Source organism: Garra rufa, chromosome 17 (genome assembly GCF_049309525.1).
Source record: "Garra rufa chromosome 17, GarRuf1.0, whole genome shotgun sequence".
Taxonomy (NCBI): Eukaryota; Metazoa; Chordata; class Actinopteri; order Cypriniformes; family Cyprinidae; genus Garra; species Garra rufa.
In genome coordinates, this window is record NC_133377.1 from 34,356,414 (window position 1) to 34,383,782 (window position 27,369).

General features: G+C 34.1%; 1 protein-coding gene across 1 annotated transcript in view; it reads left to right on the forward strand.

Annotated features, from left to right (window-relative positions):
* LOC141289376 (trafficking protein particle complex subunit 9-like) overlaps nucleotides 1–27,369 on the forward strand; it is a 122,178-nt gene that overhangs the window by 2,972 nt on the left and 91,837 nt on the right. The window contains exons 2-3 of the mRNA XM_073821483.1: nucleotides 13,257–13,409; nucleotides 20,109–20,200. Coding sequence (XP_073677584.1) covers nucleotides 13,257–13,409; nucleotides 20,109–20,200 — 245 coding nt within the window. The remainder of the gene's footprint in view (nucleotides 1–13,256; nucleotides 13,410–20,108; nucleotides 20,201–27,369) is intronic.

A 27,369-nucleotide genomic window follows, 5' to 3' on the forward strand; every position in this document is an offset into this window, starting at 1 on the left:
GACTACAGTATATGTGAACATATTTTATGTGAAATATCTTATTCAGGTCAGTACTAAATAAACAATAACATTTTGTTTGATCCATCTTATTTATTTATTTATTTATTTTTTGCAGATTCTGAGGATGTAAAGTTTTGACCTCAACTGTATAGTATATATATATATATATATATATATATATATATATATATATATATATATATATATATATATATATATATACATTTAAATTATTTTGTGTTCTGGGAAACATGTATCTTCTGTAGCCTCTGAAGGGCAGTACTAAATTAAAAAATATTATATTTAGGCAAAAGAAGAAAAATCTCCATTCTGTTCAAAAGTTTTCACCCCCTGGCTCCTATTGCATTGTTTTTCCTTCTGGAGCATCAATGAGCTTTTGAACCTTCTGTAATAGTCGCATACGAGTCTCTTAGTTGTCCTCAGTGTGAAAAAATGGATCTCAAATTCATACAGTCATTGTTGGAAAGGGTTCAAATACACAAAAATGCTGGAAAAAGAATTTGTGGAAACTGTAATTTTTTTTTTTCAGTTCAGGTTTTACCGTACATTTTTATATGCCAGCATATTTAAGCAGATAACTAACTCAGGTCATGAAGTTCATCAACTTTTAATAAGTTTATATTGAGCCGGACCGGTTGAAGTCAAGCCTGTCTGTGTTCAGCCAGATGACTCTAATGAGAGCTTTAACTGGGCATTTATCTGAAGGTTTGAAGAGAGTAGAATATGATGTGCCACTTTTTCAGTTGTCCTCAAGGCAGGGAGAAACAATAACTAAGACTTAATGAGAAATGGGAAATAAAACTAATAGTCCTAATTACATTTCAGATTATCTTCTATAAAGTTATATTATTAGAAAGCATTCTGAAATGTAGTACAGTACTTACATCTCTCTCGCCTAATTATTTTCGTACCTAGATATCTGTATTTATTTATTAAATAATTGAATTAATATGTTATTTGTTCAGTAAGGTTCTTAAGGTATTAGTTTGAATTAAATTTATATCTAATATTAGATTTTGGATTATGATCTGAGAATGAATACATTTTCATGTTCTGGTATTCTAATTGCGAACAGTATGAACTTGATGTAAACACTTCCTTTCCTTTAGTTTTATAATACTCCAGCCAAATTTTTTTGGGCAAACAACAACAAATGCAATGCACTGAAAATTCATATTTAATTTTTTTAAAAACACTGAATATGTGTACAATTTAATAGTTTACTAATGTAACCACTTTTAGATCCCCATACCTAACTTAATGATATAGGGCCTTAAAAATAAACATAACAAAAAAAAAAAACTTAAAGAACCCTAATTCAAAATGATATTTAAGGTGACATAGCATGAAAATCTGACGTTTTCAATGTTTAATTGCTATAATCGGGTCCCTGAAAATGTGAAAGAACGACCTAGTAAAAATGAGCTGCTAAGATTTTGCTCCCCCTTTGATGTAGGAATGGGATCTCATTATAATATTAGCACCTCTTAATCTGCATGTTTCCACCCACAGTGTTTCTGTGTTTCCACAAACGACAACGGAGTACCAGTTCTAATGCTATGGCGAAAGTTCAAGCAAAGCATGCTAACTTTTCTGTCGCTGGACAGACGAGCACTGGACACTATTTAGAGCCCCAGCCTCAGAGGAGACAAGAGAGCAGTGAATTTATTGATTTATTTACTGTATATTATGCTGCTGCCACACTGATCTAATATAAACATGCAATTTCTTTCTCAACTGTTTACCTTCACAGACAAAACCAACAGTGTTTTTAACATAAACTTGTGTGTATTTGACAGTTTAAGCGCAATAAGACATGAAAGAGAGTTGCACACATGCTGTGAGACAACTGCTCTCTGTGCACATGCAAATCTTAAACCGTATATCAGAAGTTTAAACTAATATGGTTTAAAACATGATTTAAAGGCATAGTCCTTTTCTGGAAAAGGGGACGGGGGTCAGCAGCTCATTTGCATTTAAAGAGCCAAGCACGAAAACTGCGTGTTTCTGCTTAAACTCAAAATACACATTTTCATAATGATGTAATAAAAGATCTGTGGGGTATTTTAAGTTGAAACTTCACAGACACTTTCTGGGGACATCTAAGACTTATATTACATTGTAAAACGGGACATAATAGGTCTCCTTTAAAATATCTTTAATGTTTTTAAGTTGCAGGCCTGCTAACTTTGGGGAAAAATATGAGAAGTACTTATTTCCATTTCTGAACTGTGACTTATTGGCATACAATGCAACAAGGATTGCTCAAGTCAACAGATTTTACTAATAGACCTACCAATCTCTGTGTAAAAATAACATAATAATGCTGCTACCTTTCTAAACCCAGGTATTTGGCTCCAAATCGCAGGTGAAAATAATCATTTTGACCCTTCTACATATACACAAATATTCATCCATGGCATTTAATATTTTAGCTTTCTTCTTTATTATTGTTTTCTTTCACCGAAAAAATAACCATGGAGCTCTGGTAACGCAAAATGATTGTGTTAGAAAAACCAGCAGGCTTTATGACAGTCACAGTAAGTGTGTTTGCGATGACATCATACATGTGTGCATGTGTTTGATTTGTGTGGAAGATTGTTTGAACTGCCAGTCACTGATTCACACCTTTTGAAACACACACCATTAAGGCCATTGAATGTGTGACACATTGTGCATTTTGGGTTTTTGCACTCTTTCCACTTCTGTTGTGAAGTGTGTGAGTTGGTGTGACATACTCCGCTCAACTTCTTCATTACCCACATAATTTAAACAAAAGCCTGTTGCTGTAGCAACAAGCCTCTAAGTGCTTCCTCCATGATGAAGGGCCACTTTTCCCTTTTTACTGTGTGTGTGTGTGTGTGTGTGTGTGTGTGTGTGTGTGTGTGTGTGTGTGTGTGTGTGTGTGTGGTTGCATACTATTGTTTTCCCCTTTCCAGTGTCTCAAGATGCAACTGACTTTCTACTGTAGTGCTGTTTCAAAGCCTAAAATGCCTACACTACCAGTCAAAAGTTTTTGAACAGTAAGATTTTGAATGTGCCTCTTCTGCTCACCAAGCCTGCATTTATTTCATCCAAAGTACAGCAAAAACAGTAACATTTGAATATATTTTAAAATATAATCTATTAAAGCTACATTTTCAGCATTACAACTCCAGTCTTCAGTGTCACATGATCCTTCAGAAATCATTCTAATATGCTGATTTTGCTATTTAGGAAACATCTGTTATTATTATTATTATTATTATTATTATTATTATTATTATTAATCAATATTTTATTTTTTGATGAATAGAAAGATCCAAAGATCACCATTTATCTGAAATAAAAGCTTTTGTAACATTATACACTATACCAATCAAAAGCTTGGAGTCAGAATAATCTTTTTTTTTTTTTTTTTTTTTTTTTAAGAAATTTTAGAAATTAATACTTTTTTAGCAAGGATGCTTTAAACTGATCAAAAGTGATGATAAAGACATTTATAATATTGCAAATGATTTCTATTTCAGATAAATGCTGTTCTTCTGAACATTCTATTCATCAAAGAAACCTGAAAAAATTCTACTTAGCTGTATTCAACATAATAATAAATGTTTTTGAGCAGCAAATCAGAATATTAGAATGATTCCTGAAGGATCATGTGACTGGAGTAATGATGCTAAAAATTCAGCTTTGAAATCACAGGAATAAATGACATTTTAAAATATATTCAAATAGAAAACAGTTATTATAAATAGTAAAAATATTTTTGAAAATGTACTGTTTTTGCTGTGTTTTGGATCAAATAAATGCAGGCTTGGTGAGCAGAAGAGTCTTCTTAAAAAAACATTAAAAATCTTAATATATACTGTCATACATTAATGAATGAACAAAGTAATAAGGTAAAATAAAATATTTAAAGAGAGAAATAAATACCTGGCTCAGCAGAGTCCACCCCTGGATGTCTGTAGCCATATTGAAATGTAATTAAAATGAATTTAAAAATGTTATGGTTGATTATTTTTTTTATTTAATTTAATATTCTTAAATAATAAAATAAATGCATTTTTAAAAGAAAATAATAGAGTACTAATATCACAATTAAAAACAAACAATTTTATTTTTCAACAATTTTATTACATCACTGTTCAAATAAAGAAAAAAAAACGTGCACGTACCTGTACATAATTTTGAATATGTGAGATTGAACTTTTGCAGACGGCGGGATTTAATAACCTGTCATCTTTTCTGCGGACTCATCTGAGGGATAGTGTCGTTTTGAATGTATAAAAATGATAATTTCAATTGAATGACACAGTGAGTTAATGTTATGTCGAGATGCTGGGTGGGGTGATGCGGCGTTGCCGTGGCGCAGCGATGCTGCTGTGTGTGCCGGTAACCGCGGGTTACAGGGAGGCAGTCTATAAATAGCTCAGTGTTGCTGCTGCTGGAGTCACGAGACTGAACACACACACGTGAGCTAAATATAACCCTCTCCCTCTCTCGCTCACTCGCTCTCCTCTCTAAACAGACAGTCAGTGACACTGCAGCAAAATGCTTTGATCGCATAAATGCTGTATCTGTATCTTTCTCTTCCTGAATGCATATAATGAATAAAATATATATAATGAAAATCAATAAACTGAAATTGATGTACTGCTGTAAATTGCCTGGAAATCATGCAAACTAGTTGTTTTAAAATGCAGCAAAAATGGCTGTATAAAATGTGTATGTTTATGTATGTGTGTGTGTGTGTGGGCGTGGGTGATTTTTGTCCTTCAATCTTTAGAGGTCTGTTTTTGTCTTTCTTTGTCTCCTCTTTCTCTCTTTCTTGCTCTCTCTCTAATTTTTTTTTCCTTTGTAGTGCTCGTGCGTAGAATGATAACACCCTCTTTCCAGAGTCCAGATGCATTGATACTGACAGCTAATGATGAAGAACAGAGATGTGCATGTGTTTCTTTGCACCTGCACATGTGTGTTGTGCTTGAGGTTTTACCTTTGCATATTTTCTACTTTAATGGTGTCAAGAAACTAGTAAAATGCTGTATTGTTCTTCACACACTGCCAGTCAAAAGTTTTAGAACAGTAAGATTTTAATGTTTTTTTAAGAAGTCTCTTCTGCTCACTAAGCCTGTTCTTATTTGATCCAAGGTACAGCAAAAACTGTAAAATTGTGAAATATTTGTACTGTTTTCTATTTGAATATATTTTAAAATGTAATTTCAGAGCTGAATTTTCAGCATCATTACTCCAGTCTTTATTGTTACATTCTAAAAATAATTCAAAATTTTGTATTATTGTACAAAACAGTTGAGTACATTTTTCAGGATTCTTTGATGAATAGAAAGATCCAAAGATCAGCATTTGTCTGAAATATAAAAGCTTTTGTAACATTATACACTATACCATACAAAAGCTTTAAATTGATCAAAAGTAAAGGCATTTATAATGTTACAAAAGATTTCTATTTCAGATAAATGCTGTTCTTCTGAACTTTCTATTCATCAAAAAATTCTACTCAGAATATAAGAATATTAGAATGATTTCTGAAGGATCATGTGACTGGGGTAATGATAAAAAAGCATTGAAATAATTAATATTTTAAAATATATTCAAATAGAAAACAGTTAGTTTCAATAGTAAAAAATATTTTTAAACTTTTACTGTTTTTGCTGTACTTTGGATCAAATAAGTGCAGGCTTGGTAAGCAGAAGATACTTTTTTAAAAAACATGAAAAATCTTACTGTTCAAAAACTTTTGACTGGCAGTGTATGATGAGAAAGATGGACAACTGTTAAACAGAAACCATCATAACTGTGTGTATTAGGTTAAAAAATTCAGGTTATATTTTACCCCATTTAATAAAAATTAAACAAAAATAATCGTATTAGCTTTAGGCATGAGTCACACTGGTTGTCTGGTTCACTTTATATCCAGCTGACTAATTGGTTAGTGTGATTGACTCGTTTCTGACTTCTTAGTTCTTATTTATTGATTTTTTTTTTTTAAAGATTAATATTTTTAGTGGCAGTGTGTTAATTGGCCTGCTGACCGTGTGCTCTGTATGCTAACTGAAACATTAGTTGTTAACTGTCAGGCAGTTTTTATGATAAAGCTTTCTCTAAAAAAAGAGGCGTCTTTAAGTTTGGTTTATTGTTAGTAACTGCTGAATTGAGTTTTCACAGTGGAGTGTCTATAAGGGGATCTTTCTGTCTTGTCTGTTGTGAGATGAGCCTCACTTCTCGAATCTCTCTTGCGGTTGGGTTCATTACTTTGGGCATCTCTGTAGAGATGGATTTTTCCCTCTCTTCTCATTTCTGTAAGTTTTTCTGAGCACTGCTCGTGTTTGTCGGTGATACGTCTTTGTTTGGAGTTTGTGTGAGCTCTCTTATGAGATTTCCATGAGATTCACGTCTAAGATATTGTATTTATCAGTCCATCATGTCTCAGCGTCTCCTTTTACCTGCGTGTTGTTTTACGGGATCAGTTTACACGCGAATCAGATCACATTTACTTACACGTCCGTCAGTGTCAAGCTCAAGACACCTGCAGCCTCTTCACTGACATTAACCTCTCATCTCATAAACATCAGGTGACTAAACATCAAGACTGACTGCATTAACGAGAAAGGAGGGGAGAAGGAAGAAAAAGGAAAAAATGAACTAAAAGGAAGGTAGGAGGTATGAAAAAGGATAGAAGGTAGAAAAAAGAAGATAGGAAGGAAGGTTGAATAGAAAGAGGAAGGAAGACAAAGAAGCATGGTGGGTAGAAAAAAAGGAAGGAATGAAGAACTAAAATAGAGGAGGAATAAAAAAGCAAATAAGGTCAAACAAAAAGAAGGAAGGTAGAACATAAAGAGAAAGGAAGGAATAACAAGTAAGTCTTATGGGTAGAACGAGAAAAGGAAGGAATGTAGAAGCATAGGATGAAAAACAAAAGGAAGGAAGGAGGGTAGAATGGAAAGAGGAAGGAAGAAAAAAGGGAAGCATGATGGGTAGAATGAAAAGAGGAAGGAATGAAGAACTAAAAGTAAATCTGAAGAATGAAAAAGGGAAAGGTAGAACAAAAGGAGTAAGGAAGGAGGTAGAACAGAAAGAGGAAGGAAGTAGGGGGAAAAAGAACAGGGTAGCATGATGGGTAGAATGAAAAAAGATAAAAAGAATGAAAGAATGAAAAAGGAAGGTACATCAAAGAAAGGGAGGAAGCTAGATTGAAAGAAAGTATACAAAAAGGAATTACAGAAGGTAGAACAGAAAAATTAAGGAAGGAGAAAATGGATGGAAGGTAAGAATAGAAAAACAAAGGAAGGTAGAACAAAAGTAGAAAGAACTATAAATTAAGGAAGAATAGAAGGAAATAAAAGGTTAAAGAGGAAGAAAAACTAAAAATAGAAGAAGAAAAAATAAGGAAGGGTGGTAGAAAAGAAGTGGAAGCAAGGTAGAGCAGAAAGGAAGGAAGTTGGAATTATGGTAAGCTATAAGAAAAGAGTGGAAGAAAAAACAAATATGCATGATAGGTAGAACAAAAAAGAAATGAAGAACTGAAAGGAATGTAAGAAGAGTACAGAGAGGAAGAAAGGAAGGAAGAACGAAAGGAAAGAGGAGCAGAAGGAAGATGGAAAAGAGGAAGGATGGATGGCAACAGAAAGCGGAATGAAGAAAGGAAGATTAAATAAGGAACGATGGAAAGTAGAAGGAAGGTAGAACAGAAAGGAATAAAGGAAGGAAGAACAAATGAGGAAGCAAGGAAGGAAGAAAAGAAACAAGGATGTAAAGGAATGAGAAACTAAAAGAAAGGTAAGAAGAACAAAACAGGATGACAGGTAGATCAAACAGTAGAAATAACAAGGAGGAACAAAAAAGAAATTAAGAACAAGGAAGGAAGGAAAATTGAATAGGAAGATAAAAGAATGAAAAAAGGAAGGTAAATCGAAATAGGAAAGAAAGACAGAAAATGGAATTAAGGAAGGAAGAACTTAAAAAAGTTGGAAAGTAGGAAGGAAGAATAGAAGGAAATAAGGGAGGTTAAAAGGGAGAACAAACAAAAAGTAGGAAGAAGGAAAAATAAGGATGGATGGTAAAAAGGTAAAGGAAGTAAGGTAGAGCAGAAAAAGGAAGGAAGGATAAAAGAAAAGAATGGAGGAAAGAAGGAAGAACACAAAAGAAAGGAAGGTAGAATTAAAAACAGGTAGAATAAAAAGGAAGCAAGGAAGGTTGAACAAAAGGAAGCTAGGAAGAATGAAAAGAAAGGTAGATGAAAAAAGAAGGAAGAATGAACAAAATTAAGGTACTAGAAAAAAGGGAAGGATAGTAGAAAGAATAGGTAGAGCAGAAAAAGTATGGAAGTTAGCATTAAGGAAGGATAGAAAAAAGAATGGAGAAAAAGGAAGAACAAAAGTAAGGAACAGGTAGAATAAAAAGGAAGCAAGGAAGGTTGAACAAAAGGAAGAAGGAAGAATGAAACAAAAAGTAGGAAGAAGAAAAAATAAGGAGGGATAGAATAAAAGAAGAAGAGAACAGAGAGAGGAAGAAAGTAAGGTAAAACAAAAAGAAGAAATAACGGAAGAATGGAAAGAGCAAGGAGGAGCAAAAAAGGAATGAAAAAGCGAAAAAGGAAGATAGAAATGAAAAATTCAGGAAAAATCAAGGAAGAATAAAAGGAAATAAACAAGTAAAAAGGGGAAAACAAAAAGCAGGAAGAAGAAAAAATGGAGGTAAGAAGGAAGAACGAAAATAGAAAGCAAGGTAGGAAATCAAGTAGAATAAAAAAGGAAGCAAGGAAGGTTGAGCAAAAGAAGGTAGGAAGAATGAAAAACAGGTGACCAAACAAACTGTCAAATGGTAGAATGAAAGAATAAACTGAAAAAGTGGCAAAGCAAACAGGAGAACAAACAAATTAAACGAAACTGAACTAGAGGATAAGAAAGACAGAATGAAAACAAACCGGAGAATGAATGAAACACTGGCAGGACAAAATAATGAAAAGAACCTGAAACATTGTAAAAGAACAGGCAACTAAAATAAACCAAAAGATAAACAAAATAATGTCAACAAAAAAATGAAAGAAGCAAGCAGGAGAGTGTACAGACGGAGTAGTGGAGTAGATTGAGAGATCCAGTCAGGTTGCTGTGATTCATCTGCTGCTATCTGAGCGTCTTAATCCACTGCAGCCTCAGCGCGCCAGACGCATGAAAGAAGAACGGGGAAAATAATTATTCGGTCCTGCGCGGCGGCCAGTACGCCACAGGCTGTGGAAACAGAGCGCAAGCGGCCGCAGGCTGTTTGTGTTTTCCTTAATGTGTGTGTGATGAATTATGTATCACTGTCTGCAGGGATCTCGGCCTGTTGTCTTGTGTGGACTGGATGAGTGAGTGAATGAAGGAAGGAAGAACTGGAGGATGTTGTGTGCAGTCAGATCTCTCCATTAGCGCTGTGTGCTCAGCCAAGTTTCACTATTACTGCTGGAGACAAAATGTCTAATTGCAAGTCACATGATTTGCCTCAATAATTTAAAATAATCAACAACATTCATTTTTGTTTGTTCTCCTAAACATATGGCATGAAAATAATGCATCTTGATGAATGATGCATCAAACATTCTGTCATTCAATATTTTATTTTATTTTATTTTATTTTATTTTCCAAACTAAATGTTATTTTATTTTTTCCATCCCTCTATCATTATATGTATTTAATTTATCTGTCCTTCTATATTTAATGTTTTTGTTTTATTTTATCTATCCATCTATCCTAATATGTATTTAATTAATTTAATTTTCATCCATCCATCCAAACTAAATTGTAATTATTTTATCCATCCTTCTGTCCTGTGTTTAATTTTTATGTATTTAATTTATGGATTATCATCCATCCAAAATACATTTTTTTTTATAATAATTTAATTTATCTATTCTTCTATTTTTATTTATTTTATTTTATTTATCACACCATCCGTCCAAACTAAATTGTAATTATTTTATTTTATCCATCCCTTTACTATTATATGTATTTAATTTAATTTATCTGTTCTTCTATATTTAATGTATTTGTTTTATTTTATCTATTCTTCCAACCATCCATCCAAACTAAATTGTAATTATTTTATTTTATTTTATCCATCCTTATATGTATTTAATGTATGAATTATCATCCATCCATCTAAACTAAATTATAATTATTGTATTTTATTATTTTATGTAATCCATCCTTCTATCATATGTATTTTATTTATTTGATCTTATCTGTCTTTTTATATATTATGTATTTATTTTATTTTATCTGTCCTTTCATCCATCCATCCAAACTAAATGTTATTTTATTTTATCCTTATATTTATTTTATATTATCTATTCTTCTATCATTATATGTATTTAATTAAATGTATTATATCCTTCTATATTTTTATGTATTTGTTTTATTTTATCTATCCTTTTATCATTATATGTATTTAATTTATTTTATCTATCCTTTTATCAGGGTTTCCGCGGGGTCTTAAAAAGTCTAAAATTTAAAAATCAAAATTTTAGGCCTTAAAAAGTCTTAAATTCGCTGTTCTAGGTCTTAAATAATTTTACACAGGTCTTATTTTTCAGATGTCCATGTAACGCTACATTCTAATTAACATTTAAATTCTCTTTTTGTTGTTTCCGTGGTGTTGTAGTTCTTTATTTCACTATTCCAAATATAATTTGCTGTATTTAAACTACAAATGAGACCAGCATGCAATAGCCAATCAGCTTTCTGTTATTGGCGCGAGTCTCTCTCGGATTGTACCGCAGAAGTAAAATGGATTTATCCTTTTAGCTATGGGGAAGTGCAAGTTTAGCGATACTTAGCTTGAAAAAAACTGAATATAGGGCTTGGCTAAGGACAGTTGCTAACAACTAGATTTTTTTCTCCCTCTGTGGAAGTTACTGCGTCTTCAGAATCGCAGTAGCAGAATACAGGTCAAACGACCCTTTTCTGTATATAATGTTATCAATAATAATAAGAAATATAGGTCGAGCTAGCTGACCGCCAGCCTTCGAAATACTTTTAAAATGTTTTTTTTTTTACTTGCCCGACCGAACAAACCGCCTGATTAAAACTGAAGTGACAAAAACAACTAGCGAAGCATCGAAGGGCAAGAAAGATTAATATTTTAATACATTCAACGTAAACAGAAATTGATAATGGATAGTGTATTTCTTGTCTATTTGTGACATACTTTAAAACAAATGAATGTAACAGCACTCTAAAGAAACACACTGAGGTAAAAATTTCAAATGTATAGTTTATTTATAACATGATATAGTTCAGTAATATACCAAGTGAGCTTTTTGCTGAAAATTCTCACAATTACAAATGTTACATTAATTTTAGCTCAATAAAAAAGTAGTTAGTCAAGTAGTTACTTACATATTAGACAATATGCAACATTAGCAGAAGCATTCTCCTAGCAACGTTTTGCTACGATTCAGCGTTTTGCTCGAATCAGTTGAAATAATTCGCTCATGAAGTGACTTACCGCCACCTGCTGGTAGTTTAGTGTGTTTAAAAGTATGCCTCCACACCCAACATTTCTAATGTATATATTTATAAATCAATAAATGTATTTAAAACATTAATCTCACTTTTAATTTTGCAGTGTAAATTATGTAATCTCACTGCTAACAGCCATTTAGAATTTATTGATAAATTCATAAAATAAATTTCAAAGGTAATGCATACATTTCAAAAGTAAAAAAAGGCCTTTATAAAGGTAAATCAAATATGCAGATTTAAGATGTAAAAGCTAATAGAGCACTGATGAAAATATTGCTTCAGAATTTTTTTTTTACATCAGATATTTCTAGTGGTACTTTTATGGGGATATTTTGTGTGGAATAGTATCTGCTGATATGAAAAGTTCACTGTATATCGTAGTAATAAATTTAATTTATGACAGCCATGAAATTGTGTTTACTTTTTACATTAAACACATTAAATATTACATATATGCATGTAATATAATATCTATTTCGGTCTTAATATAATATCTGTTTCGGTCTTAAATTTCATATAAGGTGGTATTAAAAAGGTCTTAAAAAGTCTTAAATTTCACTTGTTCATATCTGCAGAAACCCTGTTTTATATTTTTATTTATTTTTTATGTATCCTTCCATCCATCCATCCATCCAAACTAAATTGTAATTATTATTTTTATTAATTTAATTTAATTTTATTTTTCTATCCTTTTACTTATTTTTCATCCATCCATCCAATTATTGTTTTATTTTATTGTATATTAATTTATCCATCCTTCTATCATTATATGTATTTAATTTATTTTATCTTTCCTTCTTCATTTTTGTATTTATTTTATCTATCCTTCTATCTGTCTATTTTTTATTCCATCCATCCTTCTATCTTTATTATCATTCATCCATCCAAACTAAATTGTGATGTGTTTTATTTTTCCTGATCACATGGCATGAAAATACTGCTTTAGTGAAATTAATATACTTTAGGGAAAATAGTGACTGATTATTGAGAATTGATTGATTCATTCATTCATTCTCCTGAACACTTGCCACAAGTGTGGCTTTATTAAAATATTTATTCATTTGTTTGTTTATTTTATTTATTTATTTTTTCTCTGACACTTTCTAGAATGCTGCTGAGTTGTGCACATGTCAGCATCTCTCACGTTTTCTTGTAAAAACAAGAAATGTAAAAACATAGTATATTCTTTTGCATTCTAAGTGCAGTCTTTATCATTTCCACGCCGCACACCTAAACAATGGATGTTGTGCTCTTTTGTCACACATCGCAGCATGTTTTCCATCTGTAATCAATAGATTTGCAGTAGATGCTGTGATCCGACTCCAGGCCTGAGAGTGTCTCCCAACAGCCCCCCAGAGGGTCTTATCTCCTTCATTAATCCATCCCTCTATCGTTCTTTCTGTCTCTCGCGCTTTGTCTTTCTCTCTGCTCGCTGATAACGGAGAACATGGAAATGTCAAGGATGTTTTATTGGTGTTTCTATGAGCCTGAAGTGGTTTTTGTGAGCTTGTGCACATGTCCTTGGCATTTTTTGTGTACAGTTTCTGACAGGCCTTTTATGATGATGGATTTTTGTTGTTGGTTTCTGAGCATTCTGTATACAAATGAAATCTGACTGACGTTTGAAGGATTTATTTTTGAGCATGTCGTCCTCTGTGAAACAAATGTATTTTTGTTGTGGATTTGAATGACAGCACTTCACTTGACCTTTGTGTGCTTCTGTGTTTGTGCAGGATGGCCATTCAGGTGGACAAGTTTGATTTTGACAGCATGCCCGTGACGGACCATGATGCACTGCGACTGGCTACGGTACGGCAGCAGGAAGAGAAGAGGCAGCAGGTCCAGGGAGGACTCATCAACAGCACGCTGGACATCCACTGGACCATCATATCCTTTTCTCAAGCCAGTTGTCCTGATAACACTATCAATGTCTTTTTTCTTTACACTGGGTCATTTGAGTAGCTCAACTTACTAAAAAGCCATTTTTAACGGAATATACAGAAAATCCCTGGAATATACAGTCTTGCCTGGCATATCACTTTTGTACTGTAAAACGATTACTGTCATATACAGTATATCATATATAATATTTAGTTATTTTTCATTGAAGTGCTTTTTACAATACGTATTTTTCCAAAGCAAACTTAAACATACAGTACAAATAGTAATAAACTATATATATATATATATATATATATATATATATATATATATATATATATATATATATAGGCTGATTGTATTTTATTTTACCTCGAAAACCCATAGAACAGCCTATAAACGCGGAAGCAACTAAACTATACTATATGATAGACTATACATGTATCTACATAATTAAACATACAGTAGAAATAATAAAATAAATAAATAAACAAACATTTACTTGGCTATAAACTGTAATATAGTTCATTAGCCAAACTGTAGGATGGTTTTATTTTATTAATTATTTTATTTTAACTAGACCTTTAGAACAGCCTATCATTGTAGAAGCAAAACTATACACATTTACATAATTAAACATGCAGTATTAATAGATTAATAATAATAAATAAATAATAAACAGTTATTCTGGCTATATACTGTAGGTAATATAGTTCATTAGCCTAACTGTAGGATGATTATTTAAAAAGCAAAGGTTATTTTATTTTATTTATTTATTTATTTATTTATTTGTATTGTATTTTTTTTCTTTCATTTAATTTTACCTAGAAAATCTGTAGAACAGCCACAAAATATGATATATTTTTATGTAATTATTTAAATACTATACAGGTACTGTACTATATAAACAAACAAATAAATTAACGAATTACAGTTATTAGTCTATATAATGTAAGTAATATAGTTTATTAGCCTAACTGTCGGATGATGTTTTAAAAAGTAAAGGTTATTTTATTTTATTTTATTTTACCTAGAAAACCTTAGAACAACATATCTTGGCAAAAGCAAAATATGATATATTTATGCAATCATGTAAATACTATACAGGTACTGTACTATACAGGCGTTTGCACAAAGCATACAGTATTATTAGTAAAAATAAATAAATAAACATAAAAAAATATTACATAACAGTTATTTGGCTATATACTGTAAGTAATATAGTTCATTCAGTTGTTTTAAAAAGTGGTTGTTTTATTTTATTTTATATTTTATTTTCTTGTATTTTATTTTACCTAGAAAACCTCTAGAACAGCAAAATGTGATATATTTTCATGTAATTATGTAAATACTATACAGTTACTGTACTATACATGTATTTACATAAAGCATAAAGTATTCGTTGTAAAAATAAGTAAATAACAGTTATTTGGCTATATACTGTAACTAATATAGTTTATTAGCCTAACTGTCGGATGGTGTTTTAAAAAGTAAAGCGTTTTTTATTTTATTTATTTATTTACTTTTTTTCTAGAACAACCTATCTTGGTGAAAGCAAAACGTTATATATTTTTATGTAATTGTGTAAATACTATACAGGTACTGTACTACGCAGGTATTTACATTATTAAGCATAAAGTATTAATAGTTAATAGCATAAAATATTAATAAATATTACATATATTTGGCTATATACATTAAGTAATGTAGTTTATTAGTTTAACTGTATGATGGTTATTTAAAAAGTAAACGTTATTTATTTTGTTTTACTTTACCTAGAAAACCTCTAGAACAGGTTGAAGCAAAATATGATAAACTATACAAATGTTTACATAATTAAACATACAGTATTAATAGTAAAATAAATAAATAATAAACAAATGCAGGATGGTTATATAACAATTTTATTTTATTTGCCACAGTTAAAAAATACTTTTAAATTGTTGTTTATCTGAAACTTAAAACTTTCCATTTTATAATGAATGACAAGCCATCTCAGTCTGTGTTGATTTCACATTAGTTGGGCATCATTAGTGCCTTAACTGTAGTCTCGTCCAGTCAGATTTGAGTTGTAGCTGTTTGTTTTATGAATCAGATGTTTTCAGATGAGCTCTCCTGGTAGTTTTTTGTTGTTGTTCTGTGGTGTAGCAGCTTTGCCTTTGGAGGATGTCAAATGACTCAGGTGATGTAATATGTTATGGATGTTATGTGAGTCCCAGCTGTGAGGATGTCCATCAGACAGCATCTGTTTTCAACAGCTGGACATACTGGAGGAGACACGTTTACACTGAGCTTGATGCTCTGACATATGGTTCAAACTTATGGCGCTTGTGTGTACAGTACATGTACTTAGCTGTAGTTTGAGGACAAATTTGTCCTAATAAGTAAATATGGCAGAACCTCCTATTGGGGACAACTGGAAAAAACAAAATTATATATAATATAAATAATATAAATAATATTTTTCCTTTCGATGTAGCTTAGCCTATAATATCTATAATTAGCTTTATGTTGATATCTTGTAGCTGTGAAAATTGCTTTTGTGTTACTCACAGTTGCTCACCAATCACATCTTCTATCCTCCAAACTGTCAAAATCGCAGCAGCCAATCAGACACTCAGCTTTCTTACGCTTCATCCAGTGGCGTTCATCACCTTTCGTTTATTTCAGGAGACTGACACCCTGACATGTGCTCTGAACTTCCCTTATTTTAATAGGGTTTAAACGCCCCCATGATTACAAGCACTTGTTCTCTTCACGATGACACTTACAAAATAATAAACACCTAAAATAATAAATAATCAAGAGATACAGTTTCGAGCAGCAATGTGCATGGCATCAGCATGACCGATTGGATGTGTAGAAACATAGGCGTGATTAGGCGGGTTAAATTACAATGATATGAAGAAAAAGACGGGACGAGTAACAGATGATGGGTTGTGTTTTAAAGCCGCCCTGTGGGAGAGTGTGTCCAAGTTCATATTGAGCCCGCGGGTCAGAGATGCCATCATGTCAGTCAACCAACCGTAAACACACAAATATATCTGTGTGTGACCACACTGGTCTGGATATGTTATAAAGAGAAATGTCTCTTCGTAGTCTGTCGTTTTGCCAATAATTACTGAAATTTGAGGTCACTTTCTAGTGTTTGTGTCATGTGAATCCTTTTATTAAGGGGTCGACCAATATGTGTTTTTCAGGGCCGATAATGATACCGATTATACAGATCAAGTAGACCGATAACTGATATTTTTTACCACACTAGATATATTATAAAGAGAGATATATCTTCATAGTCTGTCTTTCGCCAATAGTTACTGAAATTTGAGGTCACTTACTAGTATTTGTCACGTGAATTCTTTTATTTAGGGGTAAGACCGATATGTGTTTTTCAAGGCCAATGTGATACCAATTATTAAAGATCAAGTAGACCGATAACTGATATTTTATACCACACTAGATATATTATAAAGAAAGATATCTCTTCATAATCTGTCATTTTGCTAATAATAACTAAAATTTTAGATCACTTACTAGTGTTTGTGTCGTGTGAATCCTTTTATTTAGGGGTCGACCGATATGTAGCCTGGGTTTACAACTATGTAGCTTGTTTATAACTATGGATCCAGCATGGCAGCAGACGCAAAGTTATCTTTCGATGCAGCCTTAGATAGTGTTCTGAGTAGTTTAGAACGCAAGTTTATTTTGAAAAAAGAGCAACTTTTGGCGTTAAACCGCATTTGATAGACATTCATAGCACCCAATAAACGGCTCTGGGCATTCGTAAACCACGCCTCAAATACGAGAAAATGAACATGTGGTTCCCAGTTGTCATGACGTGGTTTGGCGTTAGCCAGGCTAACCGATATATGTTTTTCAGGGCCAATGTTGATTCTGATCATTGCAGATCAAGTAGACCGATAACTAATATTTTATACCACACATATACCATATATTATAAAAAGATATATCTTTTCATAGTCTGTCGTTTCGCCAATAGCTAATCCACACAACTCCAGTCCTTCAATTAATGTCTTGTAAACTAAAAATTATGTCTTTATAAGAAACATCCATTATTAAACCTTTTTAAATGTAAACTATAGCTTCCAGCTAAAATTCGAGTCCATATAATAACGCTTCCCCCAGTGAAAAAGTTAATCTCCTGTTGTCCTTTCAAATGAAAATCCACTGACACACAAGATGTTAATTGGTGGACTGGAGTTGAGGTATACAGTTGAGGGCAAAAGTTTACATACAGAATCTGCAAAATGTTAATTATTTTACCAAAAATATTTTCATATTTAATTAATTATTTTACCAAGGGATCATACAAAATACATTTATGTGAACAAGATATTTCACATAAAAGACATTTACATATAGTCACAAGAGAAAATACTAGTTGAATTAAAAAAAAAAAACCTGTTCAAAAGTTTAAATGCACTTGAATCTTAATACTGTGCTAATACTGTTACCTGAATGATCTACAGTGGTGTTTATTTTTTGTTTAGTGATATTTGTTCATGAGACCCTTGTTTGACCTGAACAGTTAAGCTGCCTGCTGTTCTTCAGAAAAATCCTTCAGGTCCCACAAATTCTTTGGTTTTTCAGCATTTTTGTCTATTTGAACCCTTTCCAACAATGACTGTATGATTTTGAGATCCATCTTTTTACACTGAGGACAACTGAGAGACTCATGCAACTATTACAGAAGGTTTAAACACTCACTGATGCTTCAGAAGGAAAAATGATGCATTAAGATCCAGGGGTGTAACCTTTTGAACAGAATGAAGATGTATACAATTTTCTTAATTTTGACTAAATATCATATTTTCGTTTCATTTTGAAATGCCCTTTAAAAACTACAGAAGATACTTGTTTCCCAGAAGACAAAATTTACCCTGATCTTCAAATTCAAAAAGTTTACACCCCTGGATCTTAAAGGATAACTATTGCCAAAATGCAACCTGGGATGTTTTTTTTTACTGTAAACGAGACAAACTTGTATCTAAAAGCATAATTACGACAAACGAGCCGTTTCTGAGATTGACCGTGATTTCGTTTTGTGGTCAATGGCCGGTGAACGGGAGTTCTAGGGGCATAACTTTGAGCGCATCAAAATCGATTTTTTTACAACACTAAGAAGGCTCGACACACCATGAAACTTTGCTCAAAGTATCGCTTGGGTCTCTACACATGAACTCGAGCATTGAGAACATTGTTTGTGTACACAGAGTTTACTAAAAAGAAAGGTTTTGAACTCACACTGTTTGGGTTTCTACTCGCAGCCGTCTTGCCAGTCAAGAGGTGTCGATCTCCGAATGCGAATGAATGGACTCCATAGGACGAAATATTAGACTTATATGAGGCTCTTTTTACAACTAGAAGGTTAATATTGCTTTTCACTTGTGACAAAACAACGAATTAGCCGTGCATTTATATGTAAATATGCTTTAGGAGCTATCCATCTTTACTCTCCTCGCATTCAGAGATCGACACCTCTTGACTGGCAAGACGGCTGCGAGCGGAAACTCAAACAGTGAAAGTGAGTTGTTCAAAAACTTTCTTTTTAGTAAACTCTGTGTACACAAACAATGTTCTCAATGCTCGAGTTTATGTGTAGAGACCCAGGCAATACTTCGAGCAAAGTTTCATGGTGTGTCGAGCCTTCTTAGTGTTGTAAAAATATCGATTTTGATGCGCTCAAAGTTATGCCCCTAGAACTCCCATTTACCGGCCATTGACCACAAAACGAAATCACGGTCAATCTCAGAAACGGTTTGTTTGTTGTAATTATGCTTTTAGATATAAGTTTGTCTCTTTTACAGTATAAAAAAAACAGCCCAGGTTGCATTTTGGTAATAGTTATCCTTTAATGCATCGTTTTTCCTTCTGAAGCGTCAGTGAGCGTTTGAACCTTCTGTAATAGTTGCACATGAGTCCCTTGTTTGTCCTCGGTGTGAAAAGATAGATCTCAATATAATACAGTCATTGTTGAAAAAGGTTCAAATACAAGAAAATGCTGAAAATCCAAATAATTCATGGGACCTGAAGGATTTTTCCGAAGTCAACCTGTTCAGGACAAACAAGGGACTCGTCAACTATCACTAAACAAAAAAAAAAATCTTGTATGATCCCTCTTTTTTTGGTAAAACAATTAACATTTTGCCCATTCTGCAAGGTGTATGTAATCTATTGACCTCAATAGTACTTCTCAAATAGCCAAAGGTTGAGTAAATTTTCATTTTTAGGTCAACTGTTCGTTTAAAGTCAAATAAATGGTTCTATTATTATTATTGTCCATATCTCTTCCTCTTTTCCAGATCCCCGCGTACACTTACATGGTTCAGTAGAGAAGGCGGCCATCTCTCAGACTCAGCACGGCGCTTAGCATCATTACACAACTCGCAGTCATTAGAGGCTTCTGATAGCATCACTGCTGTTACGTAATGAGTTTTTGTAGTTGTCGCTGTTAATACTGTCTCTGCGTGCAAATATTTCACCTCCGTCTACACGCTCATCGTCTCCATGCAAGCTGCTTGGCTAATTTAATGCAGAAAATATAGAGTGGCATTATTGTTATAAACCCTTATAAGATAAACATGATATGGATGAGAATCATAGGACTTTCTGATCAGTTTTCAGCATCATTAAGGATGCACCAGTATAGCAATTTTGCCATGTTTTCCTTGACCAAATGTGCACTCGTCCCTTCAGCGTCACGGGGAGGCCAGCGTGGAGGGCGTCCTCAACCAGCTCATACTAGACCATCTGCAGCTGGCTCCTCTACAGTGGGGTAAGAACACTTTCCTCTCTCTCTGGCCCCGGCTTCATGAATACAGATATTCAAATATATTCACACTCAGAGGTTATTTGTCTCCAGCGGTGGATGTAGGACTGGTCTCTGTTCATGTTTCTTATTTGCATTTGTAATCGAGGAGAAATGTCCCTCACCGTGTGTTGGAGGCCGTTCGTGTTGGACAAGGTTCTTGCATCCTTTGTGCTGTTTTATAATTGTTGGTCGATGTAGGTATGCACCAGATGGAAAAAAAAGTAAAAAAAAAAAAAAAAAAACAGCCCAGGTTGCATTTTGGCAATAGTTATCCTTTAAGGTAGACAGTTTAGTTCATTATAAATTATTTATATAGATGCTTTGCAGTTTGAGCTGTTTAAAAAACTCTCCAATACTGGTCCTTGGTATAAGAACAGCAGCAGATGCAGAGCCAGGGTTTCCAGTCCATTCTTTAATGTTAAAATTAAAGAAAAATGGAAAGTAGAAAGTGTGTGAGCACTGTGGATTCTCTGCAAAGAATCATGGGAGTTGTCAGAGAGTCTGAGTGGCGTGTCTTGGCCTGGATCATCTGTAGGTTTCTCTATGACAGTGTATGTGATGTAACCCGCTCTTCTTCTGTCTGTCTCACGATGGGACTCGGAGATCAAAGCTCAAACTTGTGTCTATATTTATCTGTAACCACTCTCTCTGCTTGTGGATCCGCAGTCGTGCCTCTTCACTTTCTCCTCTTTGTCTGGGGGTCAGCAGCCATTCACAGCACATCGTACGATCATGTTTATTCAAGCCTTCACTGCAGACCTGCGTAACATTAATGCATATTTATGAGCTCATAAATGTTGGAGGACTCATCTGAGATGACCAGACCGTGACATGAAACATGTTCCATATCACACGGTCATCATCTCTGTCTGCCTTTATCAATGTTATGTTTGCGCTCAAGTGGCTGTCAAAACAGTAGGGTGTTATTTATCTGTCATTATGGCAGGCTTGGTGTGTTGGGTATTGTGTTGATTTATTGTTTTGTTTCACCTGCCAATAATTATTGAGTCAATAATAGATTGAGAGAAATTATCAGCCATAAAAATGTCTTATTGGGCAGTATTTTGCGCTGTATATACAGTCTGTGTTGCATGTATGATTCAAAATCTAATTTAAATCTGAACATTAATAGAAAATTTTAGATGTTGATGCTCTTTGGATCATTCTCAAATAGTGTTTTGTTCATTGTAGCAAAAATGCTTTAGTTTGTTTTATTAATTTTGTTTTGCCCCAAAACAATTTCTCCACTGCACATGTATTTATTTTATTTTATTTTATTTTATTATTATATTATGGTATATATTGTAATTTGTTTATTTTATTATTTTATTTTATCTCATTATTAGTTTTTGCCCCAAAACAATTATATTATAATTAAATTATATCTCATTTTATTTAATTATATTATATCTCAATTAATTTTATCTCATTTTATTTTATTTAACTTTTTACACAAACTGTTCTTTATTTATTTATTTATTCCCAAAACAATTTCTCCACTCCATATTATAATTTGTAATGAAAACTATTACAAATTGCAACATTTAAAAAAGGCATTTTTACCAGTGGTTTTAGGCCTTTAGATCTGTATATATATAAATATATATAACCAAACTATATATAAAAAAAACTTGTTAAGTACCTGTAAACTGCTTAAGTAATTATATAGAAGTTTGTCCCTAATAGCTATATTTTTGACAGAGTGCAGGTTGTTGTGACTCAATACTAAATGGCCACCCGTAACTTTTTTTTTGTTAAGCAAAACTTCTTACTAAACACAATTTAAACCAGCATTATGTTGCAGTTTATATAAAGGTTAAAGCCGGTTTTTATTGAGTGTTATTTTTCAACCATGCACACACACATACAGTAATGTCAGAGACGTTCAAACACACAAGAGCAGCAGAAGAGCCATTAAAATTCTTTCCCATCATCAGCGGCATTTATTTAGCTATTAAATGCGGTCAGCGCTCTTTAATGCTTTAATGGACCTATCAGAAGTCTCTCTCATGCATTTATCAGAGATGTGAAAACTGCAGGACTCTTGATTAAAACCCCATCTGAGCTTCAGAACGTCTGACGGCTCTTTCTGCACCTGCTTGTCTTCCGTTCCAGATACTCTCGTATACATTGAGATCTGCCGAGAGCTAGTTTTTCTGCAGTTGAAAACGCAACAGTGCTGTTCCAACTAAATGAATCTGCTCTGAAAAGCTGACACGTCGCTTGTCTTAATTTGACGTATATTCCGAGGAGACCTTCATCGGGTCATTGCGTTTTAGATGGTGGATTATTAAAAAGTAAAGACACAAACTTTGTCAAACTTTTAAAGCCTGCTATTTCTAGAACTTGGCTATAGTTCATGTGGTTATGGTTCTTTAATTCTTTCATTTATTTAACTCTCAGCCCTTCCGAACTCAGATCAGGCAGTCTTGCTAGAACTGCTTTTATAAATCATAGTTCTGATAATCACAGTCATGACAGCTGTAAAATGTGACAAGATATGATAATAACAATTCTAGTCTATTGCTCCTAACAGATAAATGCTTAGCCTATGAAAAACATCATCATTATATTTGGCTTGACTTGACTTTTTTATTAATAAATATTTTATTTATTATTGTATTTTATCATTGGGAGGGAAAGGAAAGGAAAGGTGACCCATACTCGGAATTTGTGCTCTGCATTTAACCCATCCACACACACAGTAGTGAACACACACACAACGTGAGCAGTGGGCAGACATATTGCTGCGGACCCCAGGGAGCTCAAGGGTCTCACCTCAGTCGTAGTGTTGAGAGTGGAAGAGAGCACTGATCATTCACTCCCCCTACCTATGATCCCTGCCGGATATGAGACTCGAACCCGTGACCTTCGGGTTATGAGTCAGACTCTCTAACCATTAGGCCAAGACTGCCACGTAAATATATCCGTTGGCGTTTTTATTATTCTACTTCTTCCGCTCTATTAGTCAGTGGCAGCCCATAGAACCGCTTGCGGGAAAGTTATGAAATTTGGCAATCTGATAGAGGACAGTCTCAACATTAACCACTGCAAGTTTGGAGTCTCTGACTAGCGCCACTCTAGCGAAAAATTATTTTTGTCCTCTGAATCCTTGGCTCATGCTGAGTCGAATGGACACCAAAATTTTTAATTCGCAAGGTCAAGTATTTTTGCTATTTTTGAATAGTTCCAAAAACCTTTTTGAACTCCTCCTAGGCGATTTATCTGATTTTCGCCAAACTTGGCTCAGATCATCTTTAGACCATGCTGGCAAAAAGTTATGGAATTCAAGTTGATTAGTCAAACCATTCTCAAATAACGTGTGAACAAATTTGACGAAGAGCATGCAAAAATGGATGTGAGGTTATATCTCTGCAACGGTTTGGCATATTGACACCAAACTTGGTGTGTGTTATAATAACCACGAACTAAGGCTACCTGCACTGTTTTGTCACAGTGCCACCTAGTGGTTAGGAGATGTGAAAAACTGGTGCAGCATGCCGTCGAACCATACCCAATTTTCCCATGTCAGCCTTTTTGGCCATTGACCATTCTCAGTTTTGTTGTAAAATGCTGTATCTTTATGAAACTCGGTGCGTGTATTTGGCACCATGCTCTGGTGGTACTGAAAAAGTTTTGGGGGGACAAAACCTTGTGGTCAAACATTATAATAAAATTTACAAACATGCTAATAACTTTTGAGTATATTAGCCTATTGTAATGAAACTGGTCTTGATGAATTCCTTGGACCATGGCAAAAACATTGATACCAACTAAACTTCCTGTCCGCCATTTTGATATGTTGAAAATCTACTTTTTTGAACTCCTACTAGACCGTTGGACCGATTTCACTAAATTTGACTTGGATTTTCTTCAGACAATGCTTGCAAAAAAGTTATGAATTTCGTGTTGATATACAAAATTGCAAAAACTGCAACTGACGCTGTTTTCTCTACAATCGGACATTGTTACAAACTGCTGGTTTCGTCTGGCCGGAGGAGAACTGGTTCCCCGACTGAGCCTGGTTTCTCCCAAGGTTTTTTTCTCCATTTCTGTCACCTGTGGAGTTTTGGTTCCTTGCCGCTGTCGCCTCTGGCTTGCTTAATTGGGGACACTTTCCAGCGATATCCTATACTATTTGAACTGAACTGGACGATGATATCACTGAATTCATTGATGAACTGCCTTTAACTGAAAATTTATGGTTTACAATAATGCGTTACTTACACACTATTGTGCTGTTTAAATACTGTGCAGTTGCTTTGACACAATCTGTATTGTTAAAAGCGCTATATAAATAAAGGTGACTTGACTTGACTTGACTATCTCTGCAAAGCTTTGACATATTGACGCCAAACTTTGTGTGCACCATTGTCACCACACACTGACCACGCCACATCAGTTTAGTAACAGAGCGACCTCATTAACCATTAATAATGAAATTTCCAATAATGCTAATAACTTTTTATTGCATTAGCCTATTGCAATTATTGTAATCAAAATATTCCTTGGATCACACCGAGAACATAGATACCAATTTTGCCATAGTTAGCCATACTTGCTGTCTGACATTTTGAAAACCTACTTTTTCAAATTCTTTCTAAACCGTTCATCCAATTTCCACCAAAATCAAGTTAGATCATCTTCAGACTATGCTGACAAAAAGTTACAGATTTCGTGTTGATAGATAAACCTGCTTTTGTATACCGTAGTACCATAACAAATTTGAGGCATGATGCCAGATTATGTCTGAGGCTGTATCTCTGCAAAGCTTTGATATATTAACAACATTCTTTGTGTGTGCCATTGTCACCTCACACAGAACACACCACATCAATTTGAGATTGACCTATTGGTCAAAAGTAATAACCCATTAAACAACAATACTACAGATTTTATGAATGACTTTTCAGCCATCTTGTCTAAAATCATCCTAAAATGGCTTTAATTATTAATTGTTGCAGTTGGTCTGATGCTCAATGCCACGCTTGGATCCTCATTTTGCCTATGTTGTGCTTGGCCCCTTAGTTGCTGCTTGCAGCTATAGTTTTAAATAGTATTATTATTAAATAGATATATTTATTCATTATATTTAATTTTTAATACTGTTATTTTTGGTCTTTTTTGTTTATATTAAATAAGATAGAGGCAGAAAGCAATGAGGAGCAGGACCTCCAGCTTATTTCTAGATGGATAGATGGATAGATTATCCTAATTATTTGTTAAATCAAGAGTGTTTGATTGCATTGTGAAGTAAGAGCATGTATTATTTGAAATGAGCCGCTAAAAAAAACCCTGAAACACTTTAATCAGCGTGCTTCAGGATGTTTAATGCTTCGTAAAAGCTTGACGCATTTAGTGTGGGATACTTTTGGAAACTCATCAGCACAGCGTGAGTGTCGATTAGCGCGTTAGAAGCCGTAATCTGGTGTTTTATTCATTTCTGTACTTGAATATATTTGCTGTAGGTAAAGACAGGTACTCTGCGGCATTCTGTGTTACCATGGGAACCGGACAGGATTCAGATGATTCTGTTCATTTGCACCGAGGGGTGACGCGGCACTGTCCGCTTCAGCCGCTGATTTATGCCTGTGTGTGTGTGTGTGTGTGTGTGTGTGTGTGTGTGTGTGTGTGTGTGTGTGTGTGTGTGTGTGTGTGTGTGTGTGTGTGTGTGTGTGTGTGTGTGTGTGTGTGTGTGTGTGTGTGTGTGTGTGTGTGTGTGCGCGTGTGCGCGTGTGCGTGTGCGTGTGCGTGTGTGCGTGTCTTGTGTTTGGATGCTTGTTTGTTACACAGTTCTTAAGAAACCAGCAGACTGTGTCCAGATGCTCATGGGCTTCTTTATCCTGGAGGTCATTGGCTGCTCTGTATTTGTGTAGTTGACCTGAATAATTTTGGTAAGATATGTCCAACAGACTATTTTTAAGAACATTTTGTTAATTCTTTTATAATTATGCATTCAATTTCATAAGCTCATACTAATTGAGCATCTGCATGCAATATTTGTACTTTGAAATATTTGATTTCACACTGCACCATTTAAAATGAACTAGTAAAGGGAAAAAAGGTGACGACACTGGAAAAAAATGGTGTACAAACAATTACCAAAAAAAGGAGCAGAAAGTTAAATTTAACATGAAATTTTGAAGTACACAAACTCAAATACTATTTTCTTGCAAAATGTACACCAATAATCTTTGATTTATTTTAGTTAAAATAAATAAATAAATAACTTTTTATTGTGTAGATACAAGGCCTAAAGTATATACTTTCACTTATACTTTAAACATAATATTTTTACATTGATGATGAAAAAATAAAATAAATAAATTCCAGAAAGGCCATGAACACATTATGTCAACTTATCAATTTTGTGTGGCTCATTGGTTGCTATGTGCTGCTTCCTGCATATTATTGGCTGCAGTATGGCCTATCTTGCATTTCATTGGTTGCTATGTGCACCATTCTGCATTTCATTGGCTGCTCTGTAGCCTGTCATGCATTTCATTGGTTGCTATGTGCACCATTCTGCATTTCATTGGCTGCTCTGTAGCCTGTCATGCATTTCATTGGTTGCTATGTGCTGCGTCCTGCATTTCATTGCCTGCTGTGTGAACTGTTTTGCATTTCATTGGTGGCTTTTTGCTGCGCCCTGCGTTTCACTGGTTGCTATGTGCTGCATCCTTTGATTTATTGGCTGCTATGTGGCCTGTCTTGCATTTCATTGGTTGCTGTGTGCTGTGTCCTGCCTTTCATTGGCTGCTGTATGACCTGTCTTGCATTTCATTGGTTTGCTGTGTGCACCATCCTGCATTTCATTGGCTGTTGTGTGCACCATCCTGCATTTCATTGGCTGTTGTGTGACCTGTATTGCATTTAATTAGTTGCTATGTGTTTCGTTTAGTGTTTCATTGGCTGCTGGGTCACCTGTCTTGCAGTGCATTGGTTGCTGTGTGTTGTGTCCTGCATTTCATTGCTTGTGTGCTATGTTTTGCATTTGATTGGCTGTTGTGTGACCTGTCTTGGGTTTCATTGGTTGCTATGTGCTGTGTTCTGCGTTTCATTGGCTGCTGTGGCTTGGCTTGTCTTGCATTTCATTGGTTGTGTGCTATGTTTTGGATTTGATTGGCTGCTGT